General features: G+C 48.0%; 1 protein-coding gene across 1 annotated transcript in view; it reads left to right on the plus strand.

Annotated features, from left to right (window-relative positions):
- MYOM2 (myomesin 2) overlaps positions 1–27,837 on the plus strand; it is a 72,180-nt gene that overhangs the window by 31,904 nt on the left and 12,439 nt on the right. The window contains exons 14-30 of the mRNA XM_024768082.1: positions 1,263–1,446; positions 2,215–2,389; positions 3,825–3,946; positions 5,391–5,578; positions 7,484–7,610; positions 8,782–8,960; positions 10,384–10,498; positions 11,567–11,723; positions 11,813–11,919; positions 14,101–14,145; positions 14,702–14,838; positions 18,883–19,027; positions 19,147–19,206; positions 20,562–20,629; positions 26,147–26,260; positions 26,450–26,537; positions 27,060–27,098. Of these exons, the coding sequence (XP_024623850.1) occupies positions 1,263–1,446; positions 2,215–2,389; positions 3,825–3,946; positions 5,391–5,578; positions 7,484–7,610; positions 8,782–8,960; positions 10,384–10,498; positions 11,567–11,723; positions 11,813–11,919; positions 14,101–14,145; positions 14,702–14,838; positions 18,883–19,027; positions 19,147–19,206; positions 20,562–20,629; positions 26,147–26,260; positions 26,450–26,537; positions 27,060–27,098 (2,050 nt within the window). The remainder of the gene's footprint in view (positions 1–1,262; positions 1,447–2,214; positions 2,390–3,824; positions 3,947–5,390; positions 5,579–7,483; positions 7,611–8,781; positions 8,961–10,383; positions 10,499–11,566; positions 11,724–11,812; positions 11,920–14,100; positions 14,146–14,701; positions 14,839–18,882; positions 19,028–19,146; positions 19,207–20,561; positions 20,630–26,146; positions 26,261–26,449; positions 26,538–27,059; positions 27,099–27,837) is intronic.

Consider the following 27,837-nt stretch of genomic DNA (forward strand, 5'->3'; position numbering starts at 1 on the left):
AGTTTGGCTGCGGTGAAGGCAGTGGTGCCCTGCGGTTCTTGGGGTGCAGAACCCCAAGAACTTCCTCCACCCCTGCTTAGAAGATGGGCAATAGCTTTTCTAGAAGCTTGGCTGTAAGACGCGAGCAGTGTTTTCCCCACTCCCTCCCTGTCTTGCCTCCTTCAGCCCCAGGGTCCTTTTCTCCCATCGGCCCAGCTGAGTGTGCCCAGGGCTCCCCTGCTGCCCCTCCCCCTGCTCTCCAGATGGCGAACATACTCGGGCCCAAGGGGGCCTCTGACTGTGGACGCCTGCGTCAGTCCAAGAAAGCCACTTCACTTTTGCTAAAATGAGAGAAGACTTCTCTCAACAGGAATCTGATTTCTAGAAGCCTGGATTGTTCGAAATGCTTTCCCAGTCCTTTCTGACGGCCTTAGTGGGGTCAGTGTACACCCAACTTTTACTACCTCAGGGTTCCTTTCACAAAGGGGGCTTATCTCTATAGGAAAAAACTAAATTAGACATGTAATCCCAGTTTTAAAAGTAATCGCCAATGATAAAACTTAAACACGCAGCGTAGAAAATTTGGAAAACACGTATATGTTATATAGAACAAAATGAAAATCACCAATAATTTGATCACGCAAAATAGTCATTATTAACATGTGGGACATATTTAGTCTTTTTCTCCATCGGTTTTTATATCTTGATATATCATACATACAACTGGCATCCTGTATTACATTTAACAAAATGATACAATTCCTCTCCTCTGAGTAAAGATCTTTATACAATAATTTAAATGGCTACATTTAATGTGTATGTGTCATTTTGTGTCATAATGTACCTACCCTACTGCTGGTCATTTAGGTTGCTGTCCCTTTGTTATTACTATAATAGCTGAGATAGAGCAAAAGGTTTAAACTGGAATGCGAGCAGTTATGATGGAATTTTACACGTCTGCTCCTCAATTATCTCTAATTGTTTAGAGTTCATCCTGTCTTTACTAAAACTACGACCTATGTATTGATTCCCTGAAGATTTCCATAGGTTATTGGCTTTCATGTAAAAATGTTCTCTGGTAGCATTTCCAACTTTGGGTAGTTTCTCACCTCCTTCTCCAAATTGGCTTCCTTTTCCTAAAATTCAGAACAGAGGTATTGATGGCCCCGGAGGTGCCGTGGGCTGTGGGTCCCCCGCGGTGTAATTGAGGACCAGAGCGGACATCCCCTCCCCTCCATGCGGGTCTGGGGAGCATGGCTCCATCGAGGCCCCTGTCTTTGCAGTCCGTGGTCGGGAGCGGAAGCTGGCAGCGGGAGAACGCACAGACGGCCGTGAGGTCCCCCCGATACGCTGTCTTCGATCTTGCCGAGGGGAAACCATACGTGTTCCGAGTGTTGTCAGCAAATAAGCATGGCCTGAGCGACCCGTCGGAAATCACCGCCCCCATTCAGGCCCAGGACACCATCGGTGAGTTGTTAGCGCAAGTGACCAAACTGTAGGATGGGCCCTGAACAACGTCACCCGTGTCGGACAACCATCACCTGCGTGGATAAAGACGTTAGTGTCGCACGTGATTTAAAATTCAGATTGCCTTAAAATTCCATTTTACAAGAGATGAAGATCTCTCTGCCTTGTTTTGGTCAACATTTCTCCAAAGTTCCATCTTCTTTTTATGAAACCAATCAATGGATTAGCAATATTTTTAGGCAATGGCCACTTTAAAAAAAAACCCAAAAACCCAACCCTAAATGCATCAGGGTTTCTTGCCCATATGTCTTGAAGTTCCCTCTCAGAAGATGTCAGATCAGATTAGAGAAATTCTGAATTGTGCAAGGGGAGAAATCCATGGTTTGATTCTGAGTCCCTTGCAGTCCCTTGAATCTGATAGAATTGTGTCCTATTTTTTTTTAAATGGCTAATTTTATATCCCAGCCTAGTTCCTTCCCGGGTAGCAAAGCACGTGCATCACTGGGGGAGCTTTGTGGATGGGTCTGTAGGGGCGGCAGGGGCAGGAGATTCTGTGATGGGAATCTCTTTCTTTGGAAGGGAGCGACTTGGAGACAGAGAGCACAGGGACTGCCCGGAACCTCCTGGGTGCCCCCTTGACCTGCACCGTCTTCCTTGTCCAAATCTCATCTAAAGCCCCAAGCTCTGCGGACGGGAGGGCCTGTGGGTCTCTGGCGTGCCCCCAGACTCCCGTGCCGCTGAGCCTGTGTCCCTGTCCCCCCTGCACAGTGGTCCCCTCAGCCCCCGGCCACGTCGTTACCTCCCGGAACACAAGGACGTCAGTGGTGGTGCAGTGGGACCAGCCGAAGCACAAGGAGGACCTGCTCGGCTACTACGTGGACTGCTGCGTGGCCGGGTCCACTGTCTGGGAGCCCTGTAACCACAAGCCCATCGACTACAACAGGTGCTGCCTGCTCGGGTCCCCCTCCACCCGACATCCTTACCCCCGAGAAAACGTGAGAAGCACACCCCCCCGGGACCCACGGGGCCTTCGGGTGCAGGTGCCACGGCAGGAACACCTGTGACGTCCATATCACGGGCCGGGTTCCTCACCCACACATGGGGGCTGCAGAGCTGGAAGCTGGGGAGCTAGTTCTACCCCGTGGCTGAAGTGCTTTGTCTGTCGATGAAGAAAAGCCCCAGAGCATCTCCTCTGACGTACTCAGCGTTTAAGACTTACCCTGAACAGGAGAGTTAACGGGAAGGGTGTTTTATTTCTCTGTATTGATGTTTTGAACTTTTAAAATTGCTTTGTTCACAAAGCTGACAGGCCCTCCCTCTGGCCACCAATTGCACAAAGCCGGGGAGGGGGTGGAGAGAGGCTCCTGGGCAGGGGCGACGGCAGCTCTGCCTGCAGTGGGGCTGAGCATCTTTCCTGCCGACACGGACTTGCTCCCGTCTCACGGCCTGCAGGGAAGGCCTGGATGTGTTAGGGTTCCCGCAGGACGGCTTAGGAAAATAGCTGTCAGATCCTCCACTGCGGACAGGTTATCCATTACGTCTCTGACACCCCTCCCTCTTCACTCTTTAAAAACCAATAAATTGGGAAAAGCTGTGGCTGGAAAAGAAGAGACACAATTGACGCTAAAGTTAGATGCTATGCACAGTCCACGCCAGCAAGTGCAGGAAGAGCTCCCAGAACAAAACACCTCAAATATTCTAGTGCAGGAATTTCGTGAATGCCTGATACATGTTTGCAGACTCGGAGATAAATAACTATTGCTCACGTTTACTGAGTACTTACCGTGTGCGAGGTGGCTGTGCTGAGAAGTAGGTACTATGATCCTCTTTCACAGATGGGAAAACAAAGTCTTTCCGGGGTTAGGTAACTTGACTGAGGACATAAGATCTGTTAGGTGTCCAAGCCGGTCTCCAAGCCAAATCTTATCCAGTGTGGTGTCACTCCTTCTCCCTAAGTTTTACGGACGTGGGTTCTTTTAGGAAAGGAGAGGAACCCTACTTTAGAATAGAGCTTTGATGCAGACAAAACCAGAGGGCTTGGAAATGAAGGGGGAGCCTTGGCACTGAGTGAGGTCACTCAGGATTTCCAGGGCTTTGCTTCTCATGACCCCCGGGGCCCGCGGGCAGCAGCTGGTGCCCCTGCCGCCCCCCGAGTCCAGCTCCCTTCAGCCCCAGAGTTGTTGGCTGTTGCTGGCTTACGTGTGGACGTGGCGTGTTGATTGGAATTAATATGCATCCATGAGGCACTCGAAGAAGTAAACTTCTTTTCAGTCCCAGTGACAGATGTTCGTGGCGTGTTCAAGATGCTCTCTGTGTCTATTGTAGGAAGAAAAAGCGTTGAGCCTTGTATTCACGCCCCCGATTCGTGTTTTTGTCAGGTTTGTGGTGCACGGCCTAACCACCGGCGAGCAGTACATCTTCCGAGTTAAAGCCGTTAATGCTGTTGGGACGAGTGAGAATTCTCAGGAGTCTGACGTCATCAAAGTCCAGGCCGCCCTCAGTAAGTAATTCGTGGGCGACTCTGTGCCAGCTTTCGGTTCTCCACTACGTTTTCATTTCTGCATGAACAAACCTTTATGATGCCGTTTAGAATATTACCGGAGGGGAAAAGTGGATGTAAATTGTTGAACAGAGAACATGCAGTTCTGTGGAAACCTCTCATCAATTGGCTTGGAAATGCCAGTGTGAGAGGCAGAAAGGATAATATGCTAGTAAAATGCAAATTGAAAATAGAAAATATTATCAGAGGTCACACTGGTTTCCAAGCGCACGTGCCCCCATTACAATGTATGCTGTAGGGTGTGACCGTCTCTTTTCAAAATCGGTGTGTTCAAAACAGAACGTCGATGGCCTTTTCAGCTATTCTTAGCTCAAGGAACTTAACGTCATTCCAGAGGATTTCAAATGTTTATGTAACTCTGTGGCTTTGTTCATAAATAGTGATCTTTCAAAATTATTTTTCTGACCACGATCGCCTCTTAGACACATTTTGAATCGTAGTGTTATCTTTTCACTTCTGAGAGAAATGTTTTGCTCTTTATTTTTGTCTTCAACTAAATCTAAAAGTATCTTCAGAAATTATGATTTCTCGTCTAACAATAGATAAAATAACGTTACTGGAATTTCCAAGGAATGTCACATCTGATGGTACTGAGGTGGGCAATATAGTAAAAGATTAACTCTTATTTTAAGCTCATTATAATCTATCAGTTTTTCCCAGGAGGGACTTTCAAACATTACCACTAGCCTCTTCAAGTCATTCCTACTAAAGGAAAGCCAATCAATTATGCAATAAGACCAGCTCATTCCCGGGTACCTGTATCTCGGGTAACAGAGGTTGATTGGACGTAGATTGCTCGGAGTTGGGGAGGGGGGAAGCACAGACACATCCTCTTCAACCTGTTAGGAAAAGATGGTCCATTTCCGAGCAGAGTGTTCAAAAGGGAAACTTGAATTCGTACTCATTTGAGTTAATCTGAAGTTTCTATAACTATGGGGGAAGTTAAGACTCACTGGCCTCAGCCTATCGGTCATCACTGGCTGTGGAAGGTGAGGTTGTCATTCTTCATGGGCGTGAGGAGAAAGCTGCTCTCTCAAGGTTTTCCTTAGAGGAGGGGGAGAGTCTTTTGTCTCAAGTGTCCTTCTTGGCCTTTGCATTATTGAAATATTGGAGGATGTATGTATGGATGTGTGTATCGGAAGATGTATTTAGAAATTACAATAAATATATACGAAAGAAGCTTTTTAAAAACTTACTCTCTTTAAAAGAAGAGACAAAGACAAGCGAAGATGGTGAGCAGGGAGACCTGGACAGGACAGAGGGGACAGGCACCCAGGGCCATCTCCCGTTGCTGCCTGTCCCTCTGAGATGCTGGAGCCGGCCGCGGTAGGTTAATGATTATTGCACTAAGATCCGGGTGACCTTCCCGATGTGTTTCCTGCAGCCGTCCCGTCCCATCCTTACGGGATCACCCTTCTGAACTGTGACGGCCACTCCATGACCCTGGGCTGGAAGGCGCCTAAGTTCAGCGGTGGCTTACCCATCCTCGGTTACTACATAGACAAGAGAGAGGCTCACCACAAGAACTGGCATGAGGTCAACGCCTCGCCTCTCCAAGAGAGGATCCTGACGGTGGGTGCTCATGGGCTCGTTCCCTTTTACAGGCAGTTTCTCATGTGGGGCAGGGTCCCCGTTCTGTGTCTCAGAGTTCAGTGCCATTAGGCAATTTGACACAGAAACAAAAACGAATGAAACAATTCACCATGAGAACTTAGGGCCACGGAGCATCTTCTTTTGAGAAGTGAAGCAGAGGAGGCGAGCCGGCAGGTGGGTCGTTTGCAGGTGCAGGTGTTGCTGTGAACGGCTTCCGGCCTCCGGCCCGGTGGCTGGAGCTCTCAGCCTCGGGGCAGGATGCGCAGGAGATGGGGACGATCGAGGCTCCTCTGCTTGTTTGTCCCCGTTTCCCAAGGAAGGCGTGTGCTCAGGCTTCCCAGTGAGCCTCTTGCCCAACTACACGTTCCATCCGGGTGCAGGGAGCGCGAGCCACATGGACTTGGAGTAAGAAAGAGCAGAACCAAGTCGCCAGGCGAGCCCTTGACAGCCCGCGGGCAACAGCTCTCACCTCCCTGAGCCCCCATTCCTCCCTGTGAGAGATGAGGGAGAAGGTGTTTACTTAACGGGTCACGCGGGTCGGTGACGGTAGCTCACGCGGTTACCGGGCAGCACGCCCACCTGTTCATCCACAGGAGTCACGCGGTAAAGCGAGGGGTTTTTTGCGGGAGGCGGAGAGGAGGTCTGATCCCTGTCTTGTACAAGATTCTGTGCCAATACCTATATTTATGCAATACGTATTTCTCATGCGTTTTATTGTGTATGACGCGTATTGCCAAAATTCAGGCTCGGTGCGAAGACCCTGGTGTTTTGTTCACGCGTGTCCCCGGACATCTTACTATTGGCTGTCAGGTCCCAAACTCCGGAGGAAATGCCCACGTACGTTGTGAATGCCGGCATTCCACGAGGCCAGACCTGCCTTCCGGGGGATAAAGCGGCTCCACGTGACTCGTGTTTGCTTTGGGAGCTGTTGTGTTCAGAGACGATGTCATCCAGATGCTGTGTTTGATCCAGTGGCCGGGCTACTAGGCAGGGCTGATGGTCTGGTCCAGGGCCTTCCCTCCATCTTTTGTGGCACCGACCAGGCAGAGTGGACCCTCAGGGGCCTCCAGCCAGTGTGCGGGGAGGAGACAGGTCACTCCCCACCGCCCCCCCTCAGGGGCCTCCAGCCAGTGTGCGGGGAGGAGACAGGTCACTCCCCACCGCCCCCGGCGAGGATGCTTCCCGTCCCGGGCCCTTGACACCCCAGGTGCGGTGCCGCCGGGGGGTGGAGGGTGGAGGGTGGAGAGCCTGGGCCCAAGGTCAGGTCCCGCCCACCGTTCTTCCACTGGCTCCTTGTGGCTTTTGTCTCTGAGCCTGTCTTCCTGCCTGGGTCATCACGTCATCCCCGGGGGGAGGGTTTATGGAGTGAATGAGGCAAACTGTGTCGGGGTGAAGGTGGTGACTGCAACATGCAGGTGGATCAATAACCTTCCACAGACACGTACTCGACTTACTGACAAGGTCCCTCACCCTCACATTCCATCTATAAATCAACCAGGAATACCCCCTTTCCCCCGATGGATCGTGGGTCATAACGCAGCTTTTGTTTCACCTGTTAATTAATTAATTAAGAAAAATTGAAGTATGGCTGATTTACAATGTTGTGTTAGTTTCAGGTGTACAGCAGTGATTCAGTTATACATTCACATATGTGTATATATGTATTCTTCAGATTCTTTTCCCTTATAGGTTGTTACAAAATACTGAGTGTGGTTCCCTGTGCTGTACAGTAGGTCCTTGTCGTTTATCAATTTTATATACAGGAGGGTGTACCTGTGAATCCCAACCTCCTAATTTATCCCTCCCCTGCTTTCCCCTTTGGTAACCATGAGCTTGTTTTCTACGTCTGTGGGTTCATCTATAATTTAAACATCCTCTGAATAGGTGGAGGGCTTGGCAGAAGGCTCACTCTACGAGTTCAGAATTGCCGCCACCAACCTCGTGGGGATCGGGCAGCCGTCGGACCCCAGCGAGCTCTTCAAGTGCGAGGCCTGGACGGCGCCGGAACCGGGTAAGACGGTCTCTCCAGGACTCACCCCAGGGTACCTCGCGTGCACACGCAGGGCTGGTCGGAGAGGGGGTCTTCCGTGGCGCCAGCCCAGGCCTTCCCAGCCTCTGCAGCCAGCAGGCTTCAGTCACTCTGCACAGATCCTGGCACCACTACCACATGCCAGGCCCGGGGCAGAGCTGTGCCTTAGGTGGCCCCGCCCTGTGGTCTGGGCCATGGACACACAGGTAGGGCAGTGACAGGCACGGAATCGTTAGCACTGAAGTGTGAGGCTGTGGGGCCACCCACCCCCAGCTGCTCCCCCGAGTCGAGGATGCTGTGGCCGGAGGCTGGTCCAGGGCAGGCCTGTGCCAGGTGGACTTCTCCCAAAGGGGCGGAGGGAGGCCAGCTCGCAGCAGGAGAGGCTCCAGCTGGGCCAGAGTAGGGACAGCAGGACCTTACTGACTGTGTATTCACTCAGGTCTCCTCCTCCCAGAGCACATGGGAGCTTGGGGCCTCTGGTTCTAAAGTGAACATTGACAAAATCTCTGCATTTACTAAGGGCTCCACATTTTCAAACTGTTTTCACAAACTTGCGGGGACTGGGCATCGATTTCTCTGTATCCGGTCCATCAGGACCCCTAATGCCATGGATAATACGCTCACGGTTTGAACAACACAAAGTGAGACAAAACAACGAACCTGAAGCTGAAGCTGAAAAGCTCTAAACACTGAGACGATTGTTCAATTCTGTGGCCAGATGATATGGCTTTTCCTTTTCTTCTTTATTTTTTGGGGGTGGGGGATACTTGTTTTAATGAAATTAATTTTTTCCCCTGGAAGAGTCAGTGGAAAGAGAAGCTGTAGAAGTTCCCAGGGGCTTTTGGGGGCTTAGAGTGATTGGTTAGGGTGGGACCCCTCCTGCCTTTACTGCTCAAGGCTCCCCTGGACCTGGGCTTGGTTACTGTCACAGGCGGGCCTGGGGTACTAGGCTGGTGGAGCTGGTGAGAGCTTGGTTCCCCGGGTGGTCAGACTCCCTGGGTGAGTCCTGTGATTCCCGGGTTTCCAGCCCAGCAGGTGGGGGGGTACCTCAGGATCCTCTCCTGCACACCTTTCTCTCTGTGAGACGTACCTGCTGGTCCCGGGCTAGCGTGTGGACTCGTGAATTAGTCCACAGGCTCACCTGACTTTTCAGGTCCTGCCTACGACCTGACGTTCTGTGAGGTCCGGGACACGTCCCTGGTGCTTCTCTGGAAGGCCCCGGTGTATTCTGGCAGCAGCCCCATCTCTGGGTATTTCGTGGACCTTAAGGAAGAGGATTCCGAAGAGTGGATCACCGTCAACGAGGCCACCACGGCACATCGCTACCTAAAGGTGACGGTACACCTTCTCAGGCATTGTCTTCTGGGGAACGTGTTTCATCCCTGTCGGGGGTCTAGCTCAAAGCCCCCAGGGAGCTGTGCACATAAACTGGTACCCCTGCTGCCAGCCAGCGGGGTTCAAGGAGGTACCCGCCCCTCCGTGGACACGGGGAGCGACTGCGTGTGGGGACCATCTGGATGGGTTTCCTCTGCTTCCTGCCGTCTGACAACCCCCAATGGTGCTGACACTTCACGGTCATGGACTGTGTTGATGTGCCTTCCACAGCGATGCTAGAATTATGTCTTTCCGCACCAAGCCCATGTTTACTTCACTCAGTTCACGTGATCGCTGATGCACGTCTCTCTGATAAACACACATACACACGTACACACAGTGTAAACACATTTGACAGAATTATGATGTGTAATTTCTCTGTCCCCTCTTTCTCCAAATACTTCTGTTTTTAGCACCTGCAATTCACCAGTCACTGGGGTCAGGTTAGTGGTAACAGTGGCTTAGACCTGGGGACCCAGCTGCCCTCGTCAGAGGCTTTATTCTTTGGGCTGTGGGCTCTGGGGTGTGATTTAGACAGAGACGCAACGTGCTTCCTTAAAGAAAGGCCGCACCTGAGTGACAGGTAAACGGGCAGCAGCCTCTGGAGGGCAGTTGGACAACATGAAACAAGATCAGTGTCGTCTTCTGAACGAACAAAAACTGCTCAGAATCCAGCTAAATGAATTCGTTAGAAATTAGCTAATATACATTTTATTTTTGGTTATCAATGCAGATTACAATATACATCATCCGTAGATGTATAAGACGTGGGTTTAATTTTTTTGTGTGTGGTACGCGGGCCTCTCACTATTGTGGCCTCTCTCGTTGCGGAGCACAGGCTCCGGACGCACAGGCCCAGTGGCCATGGCTTACGGGCCCAGCTGCTCCGTGGCATGTGGGATCCTCCCGGACCGGGGCACGAACCCGTATCCCCTGCATTGGCAGGCGGACTCTCAACCACTGTGCCACCAGGGAAGCCCAAGATGGGTTTAATTTTGATACTGCCCCAATGATAGGATATTTTGCACAAACTAAAAAATCACATGTGAAATGATATTTACTCCCGTAGAATTATGTTAAATATCAACACCAGATTATAAACTAGATGATATGATTTCAATTCTGCTTTAAAATATGCAAAGAACAAAGAAGAGGATATATCAGAACAGTAGCAACCCTGTTTATTCTCCCCAAGTGAGGTCATGACCAAGTGAGGTCATGAGCCCGTCTCCTTTTCCCTTCTGCACTTCCTCTGTATGGCTATTCCGACTGGAAGAATAGGCTATTTGTAAAAAGAAAACACGTCTGTAATAAAATGTGATGAAGAATGAAGTCATTTTCATCTGTCTGTTCACATGTGATGTTTCCTCCTTCTTTCAAGGTCTGCCACCTGCACCAAGGAAAAACCTACATCTTCCGTGTCCGGGCAGTAAATGCGAGTGGGGTGGGGAAGCCCTCAGACACGTCAGAGCCGGTACTTGTGGAGGCCAGGCCAGGTGAGCCTCATCTGCTCGGCTCTTAGCAGGGCAAACCTCACAGCAGGGTGATCTGGGAGGAGGGACGCGTGTGTGTGTGTGAATGGACGGCGGATGCATGGACGGTACCCGTCACATTTATAGAAGGAGTTGGATTGACAGACGCAGTACAGCATGTCTTCAAAGACCCACTGCACGCCCCCCCCAGCATCCTGGGCAGCAAGGGGCACGTGAGGTCATTCTGCAAGGGTGGCGGGGTCTTCATTTCCGCAGTAGAACGTGCAGGGATGACGATGGTCTTTTATGTTACTGCTGAGTTTTGATCAGAAATTATAAAGCCGCTGGCAATCTTTTTGGTTAAAAGTAGTAAAAGCCCAGCTGAGGGGACCTTGGCGGGGAACTGCTTCCGAGGGGAGGGGGGTGAGCTCACGGGATACGTGGGGAGAAGGATCTCCGGAAACCATGTTTTCCCTGGATTTCTCCCCTCCCTGGAGATTGGCTCCATGGATACCCTGCCACCCGGCTCTGTGCTCCTCTGTCCTCCTGGCAAGGGACGCATCTGTGTGCACCTGGCTCAGGCCGGCGTGTCTCCTCCAGTTCTGATTCCTAAGGGACAGATGCTGACTGGCCTGTGTTGGGCCAGGTGTCCACTTGGTCAAAAAGGAACAAACAAAAACAATCCCCCGAAGGAAAAAGTGGAGAAAGTAGAGCCCGGGTGTGTGGGAAACAAGTGCCCTAACCACGCTGCCCGGGCCCCCAGGAGTGGCGAAGGGTCAGATCCCAAAGGGCAAAAGGATCGTTATGGCCGGGATTGGCAGCCCAGAGGGTTTTCTCCAGTGGTGCTGGATGCAGAAAAGGAAGTGGACAGACACGTGATGACTTAAAACCCAAACCTGAACTTCTCTGCTTTCCATCAGCTGCCCAGAGGGCTCGCTCTTTCACATCTGCCCGATGTCCTGGGTAGACCCTAGGCAAAACCTGATGATTCGATGTAAAACAAGCCCTCCGCCTGGGCCATCCCTCCTCCAAAAAAAAGACTCAGAAGGATACTGTGTTCCTAAGATGCTCCCTGGCATTCTCGCTCTGCAGGCACCAAGGAGATCAGCGCGGGCGTGGATGAAAAAGGTGACATCTACCTGAGCTTTGACTGCCAGGAGATGACGGACGCCTCTCACTTCACGTGGTGCAAATCCTACGAGGACATTGCAGGTGACGAGAGGTTCAAGGTCGAGACCGTGGGGGACCAGTAAGTTCCACTCTGGAGTTGGCAATCACCACCTCTTAGGAACGCCTGCAAACACAGTAATTAACATACCGGCTTTCCTTCCCTTTCAGCTCGAAGCTGTACTTTAAGAATCTGGATAAAGTGGACTTAGGGACTTACTCTGTGTCCGTCAGTGACACGGATGGTGTGTCCTCCAGCTTTGTCTTGGATGAGAAAGGTAACACCTGTAGGACATAGGCTTCCCTTTTGGGGTTTTATAACATTTTCAAAGATTGACCCTAACAGAGAAAAGACTGATTTGCTTAGAAAAGGGGTGTGTGTTTGCAGGAGGCTGGGGGTGGGGAATCCTTTTTAAAGCCAAAAATTACTTTGGAAATTACACAAACTCTTGAGTTTGTACTCTAGCCACTAAAGAAATCACTGGTCCGGGAGTATTTTATTTCTTGCTGTATATATTGCTTTTATAGCCTTCCACTTGTACTTTTAGAGGTGAGTTTTAGTTACATTTCATTAGTTTGGCAAGTAGCATATTAGCAAATAAGTCTGTAAAATTAATGAGAGGCTCACAGATGCAAGAATCCTCCCTTTTCTCCCAACATGGAATAATCGAATAATCGGATGATGAAAGAAAACACATACATGTATATATATACACACACATTTATATGTATATATTTTTTTATGTGTGTGAAATAATATTTAATTTCCATAGTTAAAATCACTCACTCTCTTGTAAACAGAAAACAGCAGAATGAAGTGAAGGAAGTCGGTTTACTCTGACCCGGGGAAAAGCAGCCGTTTCTCTTAGGCAGGTGCCCGGGTCTGAGTCCCCCAGACAATGAACTGGCCTTGGGAGGAAGATTCTTCCACTGCCTGGGTTGATGTTTGTGTCCAACCCTTATCTACCACCCCGTGCCGGTCAGAGCCCGTTTTACAAGTTTGTACGATGATATGTCAGTGACGTTGACGGAACTGTGTAGCGTTGGACAGAACCCTCAAAACTCCATGTTGGGCCTTTAAAAGCTTCTGAGTCTCCGAGGGCCCTCAGTTAAAATGCCTTAAGTTTGATAGTCTAATCCTTTCCTTATCAGCTGGCATCTTGCTTGGCTGCAGTGAAGGGTGTGGTCCCAGGAGAGGGAGACAAGGGGGGACGCCTAGGACGGGTGGGGAGGGGACAGCGTCTGATGGCCGCAGGCGTCCGCAGGTCCCATGCAGACGTTGGGGGCATTGGGGTGAGCCCATGTGCATTTAACGGGACCAGCAGTAGAACAGCAGAGGGGCTGCACCATCTCTGCTTCCTGGGTTCCCTGGCAAGCTCACTGCTCACAGACAGGGCGGGAAGGGACCGGAATCTGCTCACCTTCATTTTAAGCTGCCCTTTCTGACCCTCACTCAGTGGCCTTCACCCAGCTCTTTACTAGCAAAACATCCTTAAAGACTTCTGACAAGTGCTGTACTCCTCTGCTCCATTTGAAAGTTTGCAGATGACGTTTTCACCTTAATTTTAAATCGTTGCAAAGGATGAGCATTTCCAGCACATTTTATGCTGTATATGGACCTCAGGTACATTGCAGGCAAAACCTTGATGCTGCACCTTTAGCTCATTTGACGTATGGAAGTCCCACTGTGAGACCTAATGGGGGTGTCAGCCCTCACCCTCAAATCAGCCGTCTAGGTGGAGTTACTTCTGGTCACAGAAAGTCTGCTTCATTGTTCATTTCAAATAAACAGGTGCATACAGATCTTGGTGACCATGGTCTCATTTCTAAATGCTAATTTTAAGAAGAAAGGAAGGAAGGAGGGAAGGAAGGGGGAGGGAAGGAGGGAAAAGGAAAGAAGTGGTTGGTTTAGAACCTTCAGTTTTTCTTAACTTGCTCTTGGGAGTCTCAGGAGCAGTGCATGTTTACTTTTTAATGTATCATTATTATTTATTATTTAAATTCATGATAATACACCAGAGTGAAATTCTGGGTGGGTGAGAGAGGTACTGAAGCAGGACGCTTTTAACGACCAATTTCAGGAAAGAGTTCATATGGAATTAGAGGATCTGGAAATGGGTCCCTTTACATACCCCCTCTGTAGGTCTTCCTCTCTTCGAGGAATACACCTGCCCCCCCAGTGCCCCCCACTCCCAGGGACCTCTGCCCTAACCCGTCCTAACGGGTCCTGTTAGTAAGTGGGTTCTTTAAATGGTGAGGATCTTAGTTGCAGGCGGTCATTCACTGGAGGGAGTATTCAAAGTTACAGTTATCCCATGTCTCCTTTTAACTCCCAGTTCTAATTTCTTTCACAGCCTCAAATTAAACTTGCTGATGTGATGTCAAATCTCTGCTTTGCTTTTAAGCCAGCTTCTGAACGTACAGGTCAAAACCAGTGATTGTATTGTTCTTAATTTTAGAGCTGGAACGTTTGGTGACGCTGAGCAATGAGATAAAAAATCCCAGTAAGTGAGCCTGGAGCTCAGAGCAGGACTGTGCTCTGGGAAGGCATGTTCGTTACCGCGTGCAGCTCTGGAAGGGACGCTCTGGGGAGAGGATGGCCTCGTTTTGTGCGCCAGCTTTTACACACTTGTCAACAATTCGCTCAAAACAAGTATTAGCTCATATTGTAACATGTAGCAATTTTCATTGCATGCAGTGTTTTGGATTTCGGGTTGAGTGTGGCTGTTTAATCCAAGTGAGAATTGTATCAAATGGGATCTTCAGTTACTGGATTACATTGAATTCAGAAAGAATATATCCATCTGTGGTCACCGGGCCCACCAGGAAAGCAGACCGTGCATGTGCAAGGCTTCACGGGGCACGGAGGCTTTGAATGCAGCACCAGGCTAACTAGAGTCTCATTTCTTTGTTTCGGTTTTCATAATCCAGTTCAATACTCCGGGATTTCACATCCTCCAAAAATTTAATAATGAGGATTGATATTTTCCTGTAGTACACAGCTATTCCTTCTCACAAGGATTCACGCATTATTGATTGTGATCTCTTTTCTTCCTGCAGCGATTCCTCTGAAGTCAGAATTAGCTTATGAGATTTTTGATAAGGGCCAGGTCCGCTTCTGGCTGCAGGCTGAGCACTTATCACCAGACGCCAGCTACCGCTTTATCATTAATGACAGAGAAGTCAGTGACAGCGAGGTGAGTTCGCGTGTGCGTGGCCTCTGGCTTTGGAGATGGCCAGGTATTACTTGGGAAGGTCAGTTCCTGAAAGTCAGTATTCTGGGTCTGTCTTCATCCCTTTTCGAGCTGTAGAAGTTGGGGCGTAGAAGGCTGACAACATGAATGAGAATGAGAGATGGTTGATTCTTGCAATGTACAGAGATTTGGTCTCGGTTAGATGAGAGATCAGGAGGCCTTTAAATCCAAGCCTGTTGGAATTAAAAAATGACCAACTACGTTTAGAGACGCGGTGTTATGAAAAGGTTCAGGTTATGTGGGGTGGCGGTTATCCTCAATGGATCAGTTTATTCACTCTTGATGACAGTTTTGAAGGGGTATATTTTTGCCCTGATGTGAGCAATGCCTCCCTAGGCCCCCCCTCCCACTGAGAACTGCCCATGGAAGGCGTCGGCTGGGAAATTAGTTTCTGCACCTTCCCTGAGCTTTTAGGCTGCCCCCTTGGCCTGGCAAATCTGAACAGAGAAAAATGTGTAGGATGCTATGATACAGACACTTTGCCCTTCTTCTACTTTTAATTGTGTAGAATGAAGCTGACAGATATTACGAGGATTCCTTTTTTTGCCTGTGGCACGTTGTGTCTCCATATATGTCCTCTTGTCTAATTATTACAGCGCAACTGGGAACCCAGTTAAAAGACGACCTGTTTGATGGAGCCTTTCTTTGTTGTTCAGCGGTGCCCTTGGGGTCTCTCACATCCCACCATCTTTACCCCCTCCGCTCTCTTTTCCCTTGATACCCAATGCATCGTGTCTATTTAGCTATCCCACTGAGTCCTCAGTGCCTCAGCGGCGTGTCTGCTGCACGGATATTAACGGGATGGTTGAGATGTAGGGGTTGCTCACACCAGGTGCGCGGCCCGCTCACTCTCCCTCTGAGCTGGGCACCTCATCCCTAGTCTGGCCTCTGTGTCTGACGGGTTTTTAGTAAAGCTTCGTTAGATGAACGTCCCTCGGGCAGAAATCGTGTATGGAGAAAGGTTATGTGAGTTTTCTTATCCAGTCCATCTTCCCCATGAGAATGATGGCATCCTTGGAGAACCGTACAAATTGGGGAGCTGGCTAGTAAGTAGAAAGCATGCAGTTTCCTCCTGGCTGCAGAAAAAACCCACAGTATGGATACGGTGTATGGAAGAGCATCGCATGATCGAGGTAATCGGAGACAATTTTCTTTGAGCAGAGATCATGCTACGGAATGCAATGGAATTTAGTGTAATTGCACTTTATTTGTGGAACATCTTTTGATTAACATCCCTACCTGCTGTGGAGAGCTTGCTTTAAATACGGATGTCTTTGCTACCTGGCTCATCGTTTGGAATACGGCTGTACTATTTCCTTCCTTAATTAGCAATCCACAGGTGACTTTTCCACGTGGAGATTGATGCTGTTTTGTGAAAGTCACGTAATAGCCTGTATTTATGGCCCCCTTAAAATCATTGACCATCATCTCGCTGCATAACGGCGATCGCCAAAAGCCTGATTCTTTGCTCAAACCTGCCCAGAGCCTGCGGTGCAGAAGCTGAGAAAATGGAGAAGGCTCTGGATTGTTAAGAATCCGGCTGGTGAGCGTGGTTCCTTCTCACTTCTCAGACCTGATTAGAGCAGGTTCCTAGAGGCCTCTACTCACAGATGTTTGATGGGGGCGAGCGTCTTACGGACCCAGAGCAGCACCGTTGTCTAATCAACTTGAAATTTGCTCCCCGTATTCAAAAGCAAATACTCAGAACTGCAAAGAAACTCAAGGACCCCGAGGTACACCTGTTGCAGCCCTCAGACTGCTGTTCCTTGCCCAGCCCCTGAGAACTGCCGGAGTCTCCGGGGAGGGAGCAGTGTCCTGCTGCCGTGGCTTCCTGTAATCGGCACCGCCTCCTGAAATGGCCTCTCTCTCTCAAAATGTAATCTGAGCTCACGCCTTCTCGTTCATTGCTCTCTCTCTCTCACTTTATATACACCAAGTTCCCATCGAGAAAAAAATCTAAGCGATGTTGTACAAGTACACAGTGTATGCTTTACTTACTTGAAACAATATTGGAGTTTCCGATTTCCAGGTGATTTTTTTATGTTTCCTGGAAGTCAGGGCCTGTGGGCAGGGGTGGGCTTTATTCACTTAAAACCTGAAAGTCATATTTGATCAAACAGAACCTCAGGCATCACGTTAACCCTTGGGACCTCAGACGCGCATCTTCCTTTCCCTGTGGACGGCAGCTTATAGTCTGCAGATGGTTTTTGATTGTCCGCCGTAGCCTAGAAAAATGAGACGTAAACTTGCCCTCCTGGAGCTTATCCCAGAGTTGAAGAAATACAGCTTCAATCAGAGAATGATATAGAAAAAATACAGAATGGAGAGTGTGTTAAAACAGTACAGCGAGCACCGATTCAGAGAAGGTGGGGGTGTGGAGAGGCTGGAGTAGTTAGGGGAGATTTCAAGAGCAGTGGATTCCTGGGTTCTCCTTCGGAGGAGGAACGCAGAAAATGGGCCCCGGAACAGGTGGGCCCTGCAGCTTGCACACGCGAGAGCTAGCAAGGTCGGGGGCCGGGGGGCGAGGAGGGTGGGCTGACCAGGGGAGTGGCCACAGAGCATCTTGGAAATACACTTGGATTAAGCGGAAGGGGTCAGACAGCAGAGGTGCCGCTTCCAACGTCAGGCAGGAGGGTTTAGAAACGATGCCCGACACTGAGGGAAACGGGCTTAGGGATGTCGAACAAAGGTGCTATTTTGCTAATATCCATCTTCTCAGCTCTCTTGTGACACTGGCATTTAGAATCCAAAATATAAATGTCACCTGAAAGAGAAAGAAGAGCATTGTGAAAATAAATACACACGATGTGTCAGAAAAAGGCCGATCTCACACATTTTCTGTTAGTTACCCTCAGACAGGAGTTCTTTGTGATAGTCTCATCAAGGTAAGGGCTGTAGAAGGAGTGCAGGCTCTCGGGGCAAGGAGTGGCCTTTCCTCCCTCTCGTCCTGTTTGTTGGCTGCTGACCACAGGTTACTGGCGATGACTCGCTCATCTCACCCCACAGCCCCACCTTCCTGGGACGGCTCATTACTCAGGCTGGAAAGCCTTTGCATAAATCCCAGCTGGGCTCCTCTGGAAGGAAGCAGGAATGCCTGCAGGAAAGATCACCAGCAAAGGTTGTCATGCTTTTGTTCATTCTGGGCGTAGCGTTGGGGAGGTCAAGGCCAGAGGAAGCAGCCCTTCTGTGGTGGTGTGAGTCGTGTTCCTGAGGGGAGCCCCGGTCCCTGTGCTGTCCTTGCCCTGAATGATGGCTGCATCGAAGACGAGTCATTCTTTGGATGTGCTCCTTCTGCCTCCCTGACCCCTGCTTGATTGCAGATGTCGTATCCAAGGGTGGAATAACAAGACATGGTCCATTCGCAACGACACGTCAGTCTCTGTAGCTCATCACAAGCGATGAGAGCAGAGTCTGAGGGAGGCGTGAGCTCTGGACGGGCGGCACCGGGAAAGGGTCCCCATTGGAGGCTGCCCGGATGGGGAATGCAGAGCCTGGGCACCTTCAACCCTGGTGCTGGTGGCGGTGTTGAGTGGGGGCGACCAGTTGTGGCGCCCGTGTCCCCAGAGTCCCCGAGACTGAAGCCCTCGCGGCTGTGGAGATGGTTGGTTGTTGCCTGTGGTTTTGTGATCGGACATGGCCAAGGGCGCCCCGTTCTCTTTCCCCCGTGTGCTGAGTTATCTCACATCAGGTGCACATTCCCGAGGAGTGTGCAGAGTTTCTGCTGGGTTCTTCGTGTGCAGGTCACTCCGCACGCAGACCTAGGGCTTCATCACCGAATGTCCCTCGTTTGATCTTTGGTTCACCAAGAGGTCCCTCGTTTGCTCTTTGGTTCACCGAGAGGTTCAGTGGCTGAAATTTCTTTTTGTGTGTTTTTGGGGCACCATGATCCCTTAAGATACAATAGTTGATGCAACCGTTAGGTGCCAGCGAGAAAACTGGAGGGAGGAATTTCATGGTGGAATTCTCCCCTTCCTTCTGTGCTCCCAGACACACAGAATCAAGTGTGACAAGTCAACTGGCCTCATCGAGATGGTGATGGATCAGTTTTCCTTTGAAAACGAAGGCACCTACACTGTGCAGCTTCACGACGGAAAAGCAAAAAGTCAGTCTTCTCTGGTTCTCATCGGAGATGGTATGCTGTGTGGAAGGTCTTCGTGTGTCTGTAAAGGAAAATTCAAAGCAAATTCTTTCAACCAGAGAGAAGCAAATGTATTTCATTTCTATTTGTTTCCCCTCAAATATTGGATTTAGCATTCAAGGCTGTCCTAGAAGAGGCTGAATTTCAAAGAAAGGAATTTCTCAGGAAGCAAGGTAGGTGGTTGGCTGGCTTCCCCACCACTCGCACAAGACAAAGGTTTAGGATTTGAGCATTTGCTTGGAGCAGATCCTACTTAATGCCCAATGACTCTAGCTTCGATTTTAAGTGATCGAGAAGTCAGACCACTTCTTAGCTGTAGAAGTTTGGATTTTCTTCTGTTCTTTGACCTTTCCCATTATTTCATCGGTATTTTCTCTTGCCTCTACCTTGAAAAGCCCTGGAATCTATTGTTGAGTGTTGGTATTTTCCTGCAGTGATAAGGAAAGGGTGCCTCCATTACACATCCAGATGGAGTCCAGTGATTGTGACAAAAAGGAGTAAAGAATGGGGGTGGATGAGTTGGGGGGATTATTAGGAGAAACGGAGAGAGGGCAGTAGACCCAGTTCCAATAGCCAGGAGCTTGTTTTTTTACTTAAAAGTGTGTGAACTTTTCAACTTTTAGATGTTTTCACTTTAATTACAAACAATACTTTTAAAATATATCGTTTTAAAAATGCATATTAAAAATAAATAAATAAGTAAAAAATAAAAATGCATATTAACTAGATACAAAGGAAAATGGATACATTTTAGAAACTGAACTACAACCCAAGGGTTTATTTGAAAAAGATTTTTTATATGGGATTTCTATAGTTTTTGAAAAGAAGTTAGAATACAGCTTTTAAAATATAAAATGAAGACATTATTTTTATTGTTTTAAGTTATTTTTAGTAGTCAAAAATATTTATTTTACTCATTTCTACAATATGATCTTTTTTCTACAATGTGATTCCTACAACTTTGTAGGATGTATTTATATGGAAGAAATCAATAAATACTTTCTAAAACTGCTTTGTATTTTTGTGTTGAATGTATTATTAGCATATGACTTCTGCATTTATATTAAGTAAAAATGATATTTTTGAAAGACATATAAATTAATCTTTGATTTCAAATGCTATATAAATATCATTTGTTGACATACTTGCTAGGTCAAACGGCTTTTTCTTCATCTTACCTCAATTAGTTCTCCTATTTTAACGTTTTTTTATACCATGCTGTTGGATGTTGTTAAACACACGTCTTGAGAAAAAAATATAATATTTCATTATTCTTCCTGCTAAAGAGCAATAGCTATTAGACATCACCGAGAAGGAGAGATCAGACAGCATCACCCAGCTAGAAATAGAGATTTCAGTATCGGTATTGCACACCCTGACTGCGGAGCCCTGAAAATTAGTTTTATTAAATTATCTTGGTTTCAGACTGAACAGCTACTTTCTTCCGCCCAAAATGCATTTGTATGTGTGTGTGTATATGTATACATTTTTTTCCTTTATTTAAACTTTTTTCCCTTTTCCCTGCCAGGCCCTCATTTCGCTGAGTATCTGCACTGGGATGTTACAGAAGATTGTGAAGTCCGGCTGGTCTGTAAGGTGAGGAGTCGGTTCTAGCCAGGAGAGAGTGAGACTCCCATTCTCGTGACAGTGGAGACAGTCAGGGAGCAGCTACATTCAGATCGCACTGGTGGTGAAGCGCAGGGGGTTGGATTAGGGGCGGGGTGGTACTCAGACTTTCAGTCTCGTCTGTGGTCTCTGTCAACAGATTACAGGGGCAACGGAACGAAGATTCAAGGAGGTAGTTTATAAAATATTTATTTAAGATTTCAGTAAGTGAACATATGGGAAAGAATGCTATGGTGAAATGTATCTGGTAATTTCTATGCTGCTCATATGATTTCTTTAGGAAATAAAAGGCATGTTTGGGGGATAAGATGCTTTTAAGTTTTTGTTTGAGCAATTCAGTAATAAAGTAAGCCTGAATCACTACTAACTATAAAAACCTGTATTTTGGGGAACAGACTTTAAGTTAACGAGCCCCTGCTACACGGCTGTCTCTGTAGAAGAAGAGGCTGTGGGGAAAGCTCGGTCGTGCATCATTTCTGTTCCCAAGCTACTCAGAGACAAGAGAGGAAAACAAGCAGACAAGTCAACAAAGCGGTGAATCCTGAGCTGAGTGCGGGGGGATGACTGGGAAGGATACAGGCCAGCGAGGGTGGTCCTGAGCTGAGTGCGGGGGGATGACTGAGAAGGATACAGGTCGACGAGGGTGGAAACTGCTCCCACAGGCTGAACTGTGAAACAGCCACGTGGGAAACTAGGAGCCGCAGCATTAGAGGGTGAATTATGAGTCGGCCGCTGTGGAGAGCAGTATGGCAGCTCCTCAGAAGTAATGGGTGGAATTACGATACGATCCAGCCTCAGATAGATACGTGTGCACCATGATGGTGGCCGCGCGATTCACAATAACCCAGCGTGGAGGTGGCCCAAGTGCCCATCGATGGATGGATAAACAAATGTGGTAAATTCGTGGACTGTCATTCTGCCTTTTAAAAAGGAAGGAAATCCTGTTACCTGCTACAACACGGATGATCCTTGGGTGAAATAAGGCAGACCCGAAAGGACAGACCCTGTATGATTCCACTTACGTGAGGTCCCTAGAGCAGTCAAACTCATAGAGAGTAGGATGGAGGGGGCCAGGGGCTGAAGGATGGGGGTAGGGAGTCAGTGTTTAATGGGGACAGAGTATCAGGTTGGGAAGACGAGAAAGTTCTGGAGATGGTCGGTGGTGATGGTTACACAGCAACGCGAATGTGCGTAATGCCGCAGAAATGTACACTTAAAAATGGTGAAGATGGTAAATTTCATGTCATCTGTATTTTACCACAATAAGAAATACATAAGGTTGGTAAGACAGCTGGGGGCTGGACCAGAGGGCATCCAGCAGGGCAGAGGTGGACTCTGGTCTGCAGACGGCGGGGAGCCTGCCTTTGGGGTTTTCAGGAACGTGATGACTCTGGCTGTTTCTTAAGGCCGGAGGGGAGGCTGCCCAAGAGGCTCAATGAGAGATGGGAACTCAGACGAGCATAGTGGTCACGTGCACAGAGTGGGAGATACACTGGAAGACTGTTGGGGAGCTATGGTTCCAGCAGGAGTCGGTGAGTAATTGGATGTGAGCGAGGACAGTGTCTTGGACGATCTTAGGTCTCTGTCTTGGAGACCAGGTGGTGCTGTGATACTAACAGGCACTGCAGGGGCGGGACCAAGTCTGAGGATTTTGAGGATAAATTCAGTTTTGCAAGTACTTCGTTGGTTACGCCTGTAGCACAGGCGATATGGTATAACCAGCGCACCGTGAGCCCGGCCCTCACAGCAAGCTGAAGCTCTGCCGTGGAGGCTTATGAGGTAGCAGGACACGCGTGGCGGTGAGCACGACGCCCGTGGGTCAGGTTTGCTGAAGGTCAGCCTTTGGAGACAGAAAGATAACGGAAACTTGGAGAATTTTGGAAAATATCATGTTGTCAGAGTAGAACAGGAGAGAAGGGTTTTTAAGGGAATTACCGAGGGGAAGTCCTCAGAGAAGTAAGAGGAGAAACAAGAAGTGGCTTCATGGAATGAGGAAGGTGAGGAGTTCAAGGAGTGAAGACCGCACAGCGGCGTCCTGAGTGAGGCGAGGGCTGACGCGGGGCCTGCCGCCTGTCAGGGTGGGCTGGTGGCCGGGGGCTGGGAGTCTGAACGGCGCTGGCTGATGGGATGGAAGATGGGTGGAGACTGAGCTGAGCCCATCACACCCTGGGAGTCCCAGCGGGTCGTGGACGTGGGGGTCAAGTCCTTCTCTCCCTGCTGGCTGGATGGGGACATACAATCATGTTTAGACGCTGAGCAGGAAAACAGAAGACAAATCAAGGGTGAAGGCCACCTGTCAGAATGGCCATCATCAAAAAGACAAGAAATGACAAATGTTGGCAAAACTGTGGAGGAAAGGGAGCCCTCGTGCACTGTTGGTGGGAATGTAAATCAGTGCAGCCACTGTGGGAAAACAGTACGGAGGTTCTCAAAAGATTAAAAAAAAAATAGAGCTACCATATGATCCAGCGATCCCAGCTCTGGGGGTCCATCTCAAGGAAGTGATGTCACTGTTGTGGAGAGACACCTGCACCATGTGTTCGTAGCAGCATTGCTCACAATGGCCAAGACGAAGACACAACCAAGGGTCTGCTGACGAATGAATGGCTAAAGAAGATGTGACACACACACACACACACACACACACACACACACACAGAGGAATATTATTCAGTCATAAAAAAGATGGACATTCTGCCATTTGTAACAATATGGATGGATCTTGAGGGAAATAAGCTCAGTGAAGTAAGTCAGGCAGAGAAAGACAGACACGACATGATTTCACTTATAGGTGGAATCTAAAAAAAGCCAAACTCATAGAAACAAGCGGTGGTTGCTAAGGGGTGGGGGAGATGTTGGTGAAAGGGTACAAACTACCAGTTATGAAATGAGTAAGTTCTGGGGTCTAATGCCCAGCGTGGTGACTGGCGCTAATAACACTGTATTATATACTTGAAGGTTGCTGAGAGAGTGACCTTGCGTGTTCTCACCGCTCACACACGCACAGTGGTAACCATGTGAGGTGAAGGATGTGTTAACCTCATTGTGGGAACCATTTTTGCAATGTATACGTGTATCAAGTTGTGTACATTGTACACCTTAAACATACACGGTGGTAAATGTCAGTTAAGGCAGCGGCTATGTTGTGGTCAGTTGGCCTTTTTTCTGACAAGGGTGTCCTGAGTACATGCTCACAAGGGCGGTGGGACAAATAGGCTCCCCATGTGCTCTGACACGGTGTGGGCCCTCCTGTGAATATTTGATAATATTTTAAGTTCCCTGATCAAAGTGAGTCAGAAGTCTTTGAACACAGACATTGGAGAAACTGAATAACTATTGCTTGAGAGGTGAGCCTTTTGCAATTTAACCCACCTAGCCTGCATACTCATGTCCCACCACTCCTGGGGTTCCGTGAACCCTTCTTCCACATAGGTTTCTGCCTAATAATACTTTGGCAGGTGGTTATTGTTCTATTTACTTACATAACAAAACACATGGAGAAAAATCAATGTGTGGACGTATTCATATTATAACTTTACAGAAAACCATCTTTTAAAAGAAAAGTTTAAGGCAAGAGAAACCTCAGTCATGAACGGAAGGAAATCTGGGAGAGAGATTTCTCACACACCTCCAGTAAAACTTTGGGGAGGGCACACTCAGACACCGTGAGAGTCGGGCAGGGCCCCGGGTCTCAGGAGTGATACTGTTGTGACCTTTTCCTAGATACTTACGTGCATGTGAGGTGCGCGTATTGAAAAAGTGGTAGAGGACTTCCCTGGTGGCGCAGCGATTAGGAATCTGCCTGCCAACGCAGGGGACACAGGTTTGAGCCCTGGTCCGAGAAGATCCTACATGCCGCGGGGCAACTAAGCCTGTGCGCCACAACTACTGAAGCCTGCGTGCCACAACTACTGAGCCCGTGAACCACAACTACTGAGCGTGCGTGCCTAGAGCCCGTGCTCCGCAACAAGAGAAGCCACCACAATGAGAAGCCCACGCACTGCAACGAAGAGTAGCCCCCGCTCGCCGCAACTAGAGAAAGCCCTCGCGCAGCAACGAAGACCCAATGCAGCCGAAAAGAAAGAAAGAGAGGGAGGGAGGGAGGGAGGGAGGAAGGAAGGAAGGAGGGAAGAAAAGAAAAAGAAAAAGTGGTAGAGACATTGCAGAGAGTTCAGAGAAGCGACAAATGAGTTATTTGGAGACAGAAGACACCCCCCCCTCCTCCCCGCCACCCGCACCCCGAGCTACAGGACAAATAAAGTAACTGAGGATATAGGTTTTAGAGAACAGAGGCTGAAGGTCATTGGAAAGGTTTTTATTTAGCACCCAAGGACCGACAGTGTAAGTATCTTGGAAAATGAGAGTAAGAGGCAGCAGTGCTGAATTAAGGTGGGGGAGAGTCGGGGATTGGCTTGGCGTGGAAACGGACACAAGGGAGATTTTGAGGTGTTAGGACAAAGGACATCGTCTGCTGGGATTGTTTAGCTTCGCTCCATCCTGACTGTCACCACGTGGTCCTGGCTTTAGAAGGAAGAGCCTAGCTCCCAGACCAGCGGGAGACAGCCCTGCACTTACTCTGAAACATTTATGGAATTATTCTCCATATCGGGCATGCTGCTGTGCCCCGTGTGCCAGTGCGGAGCCCTGCCGTCTGGGGATCGTCCCCCAGGGCTGTCACCAACGACAGCAGCTGACGTAGCTGCTACGGGAAGTCTAAAATACGTTGCACTGCTACACTCTCGGAACTAATCACATGCTCTCAATGTTTTTAATTTGTTTTTTGTCGCTGACATCTCTGTTGTTGAGTCTGTATGGGATGTGAATGCAGAATGGTCCGTGTCACACAATTCGATGTGATCAGTACGTTCCGCTCCAACAGAGCCAGAATAATTCTTCTTCGTGGGACGTGTAGGTCAGAGCATGCGACTTGAGACGCTTACTCATCTTTGGAATTCTGCAAAGCTGAGTTTCGAGTTCAGGCTTATGACAGAGATTGAATTTCGAGGGATTTTAGTAGCAGGAAAGTCCTCGTGCCCAGTGGGCTCGTTTTGTGTTAAACTTTCTTTCCCCTGCGTCTGTGTGTCCGCAATGTCATGTTGCCAAAAAAGCAGTCACTCAACAGTTTTATAGACCAGTAATGATATTTTATATTATTTATAAATTTAAAATACACTGCTTACATCTTGTCTTTATTATTGACATCTCACATGAACCAAAAAACCTTGCACCATCTAATTTCATGGGTTAGCACAAAGAGGAATCATTTGTTCTTCCGAATGGAACTGTCAGGGCTTAATTATTTGAGAAGCTGAAATTTAGAAATGTATTTGCTATTATTAGAACCGACAGCTTTCCCATGTGCATTTGTCTGAGACTGTCCATAATAAAAATTGGTTTTTTTTAGGTCTGTGATTTCCAATCAGAGTAGACTTTTTTCTCATGAGCCACAGCGATTCACATACTCAACGTAAGATTCCTGTCTTGTAGGTTGCGAACACCAAGAAGGAAACCGTTTTCAAATGGCTAAAGGATGATGCTCTGTATGAAACGGAAAAGTTGCCTGATCTGGAGAAGGGGGTCTGTGAGCTGTTACTACCAAAGGTACATTGTGTTAAAGAAAAGAGATAGAAACAAGATAAGAAAGTTCTCTCAAACAACCTGTGAATTCTGCATTATCTCCCAGTTTGCCTCCTAAATTAACATGGTTTGCAAAGAGAATGTATCAGCCTGTATTACATTTTGTATCATGGCGTCAGTTTTATGTACATATGGGATGTGTTTTATTTGCAGTTGTCAAAGAAGGACCATGGTGAATATAAGGCAACCTTGAAAGACGAGAGAGGTCAAGATGTGTCTGTCCTCGAGATAGCTGGCAAAGGTAGAATAAAACCTTCTTCCTTCTACTAAAAGGAAATCCACTTCGCCAGCAGGATGAACTGTGTGATAAAGGCACAGCATCTGTATCCTTAGTACATATTGTTTCTTAAGCGGGGACACAGGAAGAGAAAATAGATTTGTACTTGAGTTGCATTCAAAGCTGTTTGAGTGTTTTAGAACAAGGTATGATATTACTCTGGGCTTCAATGAAATGCTGTCTTAGTTCACCTTCAGGAGCCAAGTTCTATCTTGTGACAAATGTATTAAAGTGATCGAAACAGTGATGAAGAGGTTCAATTAAATGTATGGTCGGATTTATGTTGAGCAAAATGTTCCTTGTTTAAAAAGTGAATAGATTAGAAGGATTTATTGCCACACATGAGCCTTTTATGGATAACTATCGCCATTTTAATGTTTCATTTTTCAAATGAACATCCTGATTTCCTGTACCAATTTAATTAAACATGAAAATGCTGCTGATAAAATTAGACATCGTAATGATACGTTTCCTTCTTCCTTTCAGTGTACGAGGATATGATTTTGGCCATGAGTAGAGTCTGTGGTAAGTAAATGCCTTCTAACTTTCAAGTCATTTTGGTGCTAAAATTTCTATTTCCCGAGAAGGGCATTTTCCACAGCTAATGGAACCACAGTGCATCTCCTGTGAACAGGCCCCAGATTCAACGGCAGAACAGTTATCTGACCACCTCGGTGATGCTTTTTAAAGGGGTTTTCGGCATTATATGCAGAATATGTTTTTCTTAAAAAAAAATGAAGAGAGACAAAACAAACTCAGTTTGGACTCCCTAATTAGCCACTTCGTGATGCTTTGTCCATAATTGCTCTCAGCGTCTGCGTTACAAATGCTGAATAGCGATGATGAATTTTGAAGCCTCTGGTTTTGTGTCTGGTTTAATACATACTAAACCACTTCTTAGCTTTGCAGATAAATTCTTCCTCTCTATTTACCCTTCCATGGAAACTGTGAGAACAAAGATGTTGGTTATTAATTTGATAATAATAGCTTATATTTGTAGAGGGCTTTCTGCTGATTATAAAACTTTACGGCTGTGGGCTTTCTAGAGGTGACCTAATTGATGTCATCAGATCAGGCACCTAAGGCCCGGAGCAGTTAGGTGGCTTAACCACGGGGCTCTGGCAGCTAGAGTCAGGACCAGAAGCTCACATCTCTCCCAGGTCTGAGCTCAGCTGCTGCCCCGTAAGGGTTTTTGGTCATTCTTCTGGAAAACTTCTGACGTTTATTTTTTCATCACTCTCTCGAAACGTCCCCGTAAGGTAGA

Source organism: Neophocaena asiaeorientalis, unplaced genomic scaffold (assembly GCF_003031525.2).
Source record: "Neophocaena asiaeorientalis asiaeorientalis breed wild unplaced genomic scaffold, Neophocaena_asiaeorientalis_V1.1 scaffold16, whole genome shotgun sequence".
NCBI classification, from domain to species: domain Eukaryota; kingdom Metazoa; phylum Chordata; class Mammalia; order Artiodactyla; family Phocoenidae; genus Neophocaena; species Neophocaena asiaeorientalis.